At 39.2% G+C, this 5,735-nt stretch overlaps 2 protein-coding genes across 3 annotated transcripts; both read right to left on the bottom strand.

Moving 5' to 3' along the window:
- On the bottom strand, positions 1-2,400 carry LOC108482121 (GRF1-interacting factor 2-like). 2 transcript variants are annotated; one of them, XM_017785228.2, is made up of 4 exons: positions 1,777-2,400; positions 1,361-1,437; positions 652-739; positions 1-565 (listed from the first exon to the last, which is right to left on the bottom strand). In XM_017785228.2, the coding sequence occupies exons 1-4, from the start codon at positions 1,825-1,827 to the stop codon at positions 215-217; spliced, it is 567 nt and encodes a 188-aa protein (XP_017640717.1). In that variant the 5' UTR covers positions 1,828-2,400; the 3' UTR covers positions 1-214. The 2 variants fall into 2 exon arrangements, with proteins under 2 accessions (XP_017640717.1, XP_017640718.1); XM_017785229.2 differs by having other exon boundaries at positions 1-556; positions 1,777-2,397.
- A 323-nt stretch (positions 2,401-2,723) lies between these two features.
- Positions 2,724-5,369, bottom strand: LOC108480300 (non-specific phospholipase C1). Its single transcript, XM_017783248.2, has 3 exons — positions 4,072-5,369; positions 3,474-3,650; positions 2,724-3,227 (listed from the first exon to the last, which is right to left on the bottom strand). Exons 1-3 carry the CDS (start codon positions 5,177-5,179, stop codon positions 2,911-2,913), a joined length of 1,602 nt encoding a protein of 533 aa, XP_017638737.2. The 5' UTR covers positions 5,180-5,369; the 3' UTR covers positions 2,724-2,910.
- Between the last annotated feature and the right edge of the window lie 366 nt (positions 5,370-5,735).

Raw genomic sequence — 5,735 nt, 5'->3', positions numbered from 1 at the left:
TTATTTAAACAATAATAGCCAATATATTGCGGAGAGATTCAGAAGCGCAAAACAACAAAGTCAGAGATAACAAAAGAACCAAAGTTAGCTCCCTACATGTAGTATGCCCCTACCACTTTTCATACCAGCAAAACATAAACAGATTATTAGAAGCTAAGTGCTGGAAGAGCTCTACACAATACGAACACCAGGGTATTAGCCATGTATACATCATTCAAGCCCTCATGTTATCACGCCCAGACGACGATTTTCGGAAACCTTCACCACCAACATCTTCTGAGCTATCTTGTTTGTTTCCTTGAATGCTCATGAAATTGTTACCCATACCAGTTTGCACCCCGAGATACGTGCCACTAGGGGAAACAGATCTTAACCCAACTTGTGGCTGGTTGAACTGCTGCTGCTGGAGATACACGGACTGCTCTGGTTGCTGCTGCTGTGGCTGATCATTCAAATGGAAAGGCAACTTTGGGGCTAAGAAACAGGGATGCTGCTTAGCCATTGCAGCTTGTGCAGACACATGCTGCTCTTGTGGTATTGCAGACTGTGGAGGTATCTGCAACGACTGCAATGTTTCATAAATAAGTTGAAATAATATGCATTCTTGGTTTTTCCAAAGATATTAAACGGAAGAAATCTCCGAGAAACAACCTGGGAAGATGCCGATGCCGATGCCTGTGGTTGTGCATCAGCAATTTTAGCTAGATACATTAGGTTCTGCTGCAGCTGTGCTTGATACCTGGATCATATTTTTTTTTTCTATATAAAATGAGAGAATATATCATAATTTACAGTACTGGTTAACCAACAGTATTACACAAAGACTTAAAATATACAGATCTACCATAGTTCTTCCACCATGACAGTCACTGTTCTTCAGCTCTTCAAATTATAGGCAAACCAATGGCAAACAATCATTCATCTCATCTTTAAAATATAGATGACCAAGTGTTCATAGGCTGTTGTTTTGCAGTTTTTGCTACATAATCTTTTAAAATGTATCTTCGATAACACAAAAATGCTACAAGTTGAGCACTAAACTAGCACTGAATTGCACATACAACTTAATAACTTCATTATCAAAGAATAATGTTTCTGGTGAAGAACTCAATTTAGGGGGTGACCAGGAAAACCACTCAAAGATTTGCCAACCAATAGGGGGTCTATTACCATTTAAAGGTGAAATGCAAGAAAAAAGGGCCTATAACACCTGGTATAATGCTGTAAGTAATGGAAGAATGACATGATCTAAACATTCAGCTCAACGACAAAAAATGGACAGCAAAGGGCCTATAACAATTGGTACAATGCTGCAAGCAAAGAATAAAAAGAACAATATTTAAAGAAAGGGGTCACTCACGAGGCACTCGCAGCCAACTTTCCCTGGTTGTGGTTCTCCATTATTGCCATAATCAAGTCCTTATTCTCGTCCAGGTACTACAAGATACATGATCCATTATCATATCAATATTCACACAGATAAATAGATATAAATTTTTCTCAACAAATTACGCTTGTTTCTTTAATAGAAAATCAACTGTTGAGAATAAATTTAACTCGTCCAAGTAAGAAAACAAATGACATGAACATGAAACTGTGGTAAATATGATGAAGAACGCCAAGAACCCAAGAGAAATCTAGTTTGATTACAAATAATACATACGGTAAACAATGCATGCAAAACCCATCAATAGAAAACCCATAAAACAACCAGTCAACCAAAATGCATATACATATAAAGGGGGGCAATGCTGTAAAAGAATAGAAAAAGAAAACCTTTTGAATCTGCTCAGTGGTGATGTTCATCAACTGTGGAGGCTGCTGCATATTTTCCTCTTCACAAAAGGAAAGAAACCCAAACCCTAAATTTTCTTTGAAACGGAAATAAAGATTGAAGAAGGGGACAAAGTGGGGTGTTTTGCTCCACACTGAAACGTGTATTTTTGGCTTTCACTCTCTCTTTTATATATTGGCTTTGCCTCTGCTCAACATATGTTTGATTTCAACCCCCAACAAAAATATGTATACTACTAAAACGACAACGTTAGGTATCGTTAAGTGAGCAAAAATGGTGCCGTTTTAAGTTTCTTTCATGAAAACAGTGGTCTAAATTTTGTAAGAGAAAAAAGAACATAAAGAAGAAGAAAAGGGGAAGGTGAAAGATGAGGTACGCATTGAGGATGAGATTGGATTCATTCTTGACGGGGGCTGCCACGGCATCGTCTCTGGGTATCTACATTCTCTACAAGGATTACATGGTTGCCCATGAATCCATCACCCAACAGGTACTCTCCCATTTTCCTTTTTCTTTCATAGCATATTGGGTGCCATTCGCTTTCTTGTGGAATTTATGAATTAATTTTAGGCTTACAGATTTAGCTCATTTGCAAAACTTGTTGGAGGTATGGCAAAGATTGGGTATTATTTGATAGTCTTTCATCCATGTCGTTGATGCTGCTGCTGATTCCCCCAAGCATTTGCAAGTTGAAGGAGGCATTGCGTTGCACATATAGCTGTTTGGAGGATTGTTGGTTATATGAACAGTTAAGGAATATGTTGGTTTGGTTATTTGTTCTGGTTCGGGAGATTGAGTGTTACAGATCTCTTGTAGATTAGATTTCATGGTCTAAATTAACCCAATCATAGGTGGCTTGCGTTAAGAGTAGAATCTTGTGTTGTTTGGTAGGGGAAGAGAAAATGCTATCTTGGATGAAAAGGCTCGATTTTGATACGTAACTAGTAAAGCTCACACTGCTTGCTTATTACACCTGAATAAGTACAGTTGACTTCAGTCAATGATATGAAGCGTTGATGCTGGTATACGTGGCATATTACCTATAAATATGTATAGAGAAATGAAATAATTTAGAACTATATTTACATTAGGGCGTAGATGATCGTATGGAAGGACTAATAGGCTTCCACATGTTGACTCCGATCCTCGATTCGACTGGTAAGAGAAGGCCTCATTGTAACAATTGCAGATTCATTAGCTCCGGCTCTTATAGCAGCCTTTCCGGCTTCCAGGAACCTCTTGACTGCATCATCTACGTATCGGTTGGCTTCACCTACTCGCATGCTTTTCCCAATAGAAGGGTAAGTATTGAGGACGTAATCACCATTGAGCTGTGATGCAAGCTGAACCAGCTCAACTTGGAATTCTGAGAGGCTAGCATCTTCTTGTGGCCCCCATGGCCTCAATGAAGTCGTCACCTCTGGAAGAGTTTCTGCATCCAAATTCCTAGAAATATTATACTGTTTCGGCCAAATTAAAAGCATTTCAACACTATATCTGACAATTATGAGACACGATATGCTTTTGATATTTGAAATCAAAAGCACCTTTACTTCTTCAGGGGACCGTGTGGGTGAAAGCTACGATTTTAGGGAGGAAAAGGATAACAATCCCATGCAATGGCGAGAGCGAGCACAGATAAAAGCATTGCATAAAGAAAATGAAAATTTGAGCATACCAGGACAGTCAGTTCGTGGAGTAGTACGCAGCTTAAAATAATTTTCAAATGTAGCAGCCCAGGCATCCCTCTTTGTCAGGAAATTTGAATTCAGGTTGAAGAGCTTCTTCACAGTTGCAGGGATGGAAGAATGTTCAAATTGGGAAGACGGTGTTGGCCCAGTTGGCTCGTGGATCACTGTACCAACACCAAGGGAGAGTTAAAGATATGAAATATCCCACCATTAGAAGCAAAGCAATAATATACTCTCCATTATCACGTAAAGGACAAGACGTCAAACCAACACCATTACTGATTAACCTCACACCAAACCTTATAAGCAACCATTTCCGTCAAACCTTCCTCTAAATGACATTCAATTACTTTCATCTTTGATTTCCTAAAGTGTCTTAATCAACAATTAACTTGTACACGTAAAGACAACAAAAATCGACACCATCACAAATAAAAAAGGAAATTTTTTTGTAACAAATTATAAAATTTATTAGCACATCAAATGCAATCTTATTAAAATAATTTTTAAACAGGAACCCATCAAAAATATCTAAGCTAATTTGTCTTTTAGAAAAAAAAAAAAAAAGAACAAAAAAATTCTTACCAGTTGCCTTATCGATCCAGGGAGAGACCAAGAGAGTGGGGACCCTAACACCAAGCCTATTGAACTTGAAATAAAACGGGTCGGGTCCAATTATTCCGTCCGGGTTAGGAACACCCGAGACAGGTGTCGGAACGTGATCATAAAACCCTCCGTGCTCATCGTACGTGATCAGAAGCGCCATCTCTTTCCACTGCGGGCTACTTCTCAGTATCTCGTACACCTCCTTCACGAACCTCTGCCCACGCGCCACGTCATGCGACGGGTGGTCGTCGTTCGCCGGAAACTCCTTCACGTCGAAGTAACGCTGCTCCACCACCACGTAATTCGGCAGCTTCCCAAGCCGCGCGTGGAGCCGGAACTTCAAAGCGTAGTTGTGGAATTTGGTCAAGAACTTTAATTTCCTTAGGCTTTTGAAGAAAAGGGTGGCAGGGATGTTTTGGTAATAAATGCCGAAGCTGAGGCCGTTTTCGTCCAACGAATCGAAAATCGTCTTTTGGGGGAATCCATGGATGAGGTCTTTCTTGACATTACTCGTCGCCCCAAACGACGTTGCTGAATGAACGTAAAACCTGTTAGGTTGAGTCGAAGCCGGAACCGAAGCAAACCACCGGTCGAAAACGCCGAACTCGTTCGCTAACTTCGTGTAAACCGGTAACCGACTCGGTTTAAATCCGCTCATCACGGTTCTTCCCATTCCTTCACCCATGCTCTCCGCTTGTTGGGCGAAGCCGTTCATAGGAGCCGAGTCAGCAGAGCTGTCGTTCGACCCGAAAATCTGTTCTCTGATCGCTTGAAAAGAGTGGCCTGGGTCGGAGTCGACAAAGAGAGCATCGTCGGAGACAGAGATAAAGGGGGAGTTGGGGTCGGCGACGTTGACTGGGTTTGACTCTGTGCCGGAGAGACCGTCTATGTCGGGTCGGGTCGATTTGAGCCAACCCAAAAGATGGTCAAAAGAACGGTTTTCCATAACGAGGACGACTAAAGTTTTAACGGGTCCTTTTATTTTGTGCTTCTTTCGGAAATTATAGTTAGAAGCAAGAGAGTGAGATGAAACTAAAAGGAAAAAGAAGAGAACAAGGGTGAAGGGTACTCGCCTGCCGGAACTCATATTCCGTTGACTGGTAAAACTAGAAATAGGGTTTCGGTTGTCGGCAAGTTATTTGGAAGACAAAACTGGTAGTATAAAAAAAAAAAGTCTAGTTTTATGGCAGCCTTGTTTCATTGTTAAGTTCCGGGTACATTCGAAGGTACCACAAGTCGCCACGCGTCAATTTCATCTACTTTGTACCTGCTTTGACTTATAATTATGGTTGAGCAAAATTTTATATTTGAAAAATTTGATAAAAAATTTTAATTTTTAATTAATTAGTTTAAGTTATTTGGATTAATTCGAATAAAAATTTAGTTTTTGATTTAACTTAAACATGAATTACACAATTTAAGTTATCTAAAAATTGAATAGAAAAAACAAAATTATGTCGTTTTGATAAATGTTTACTTTTTAAAAGTTAAAATTTAAAATAATTAAGTTAAAAGGTAAAACTAAATTGTTTTGATAAATGTTTACCTATTAAGTTAAAAAGTAAAATCATATATTGTTCATGTAGTTAAATAATCTTGCACTTCGTCTATTAATTAAATAATCGGTCTATCTAAAAGAAACA

This window comes from Gossypium arboreum, chromosome 1, assembly GCF_025698485.1.
Source record: "Gossypium arboreum isolate Shixiya-1 chromosome 1, ASM2569848v2, whole genome shotgun sequence".
Lineage (NCBI taxonomy): Eukaryota > Viridiplantae > Streptophyta > Magnoliopsida > Malvales > Malvaceae > Gossypium > Gossypium arboreum.
The sequence above is the reverse complement of the archived record's forward strand: the minus strand, read 5'-3'. Positions and strand labels throughout refer to the sequence as shown.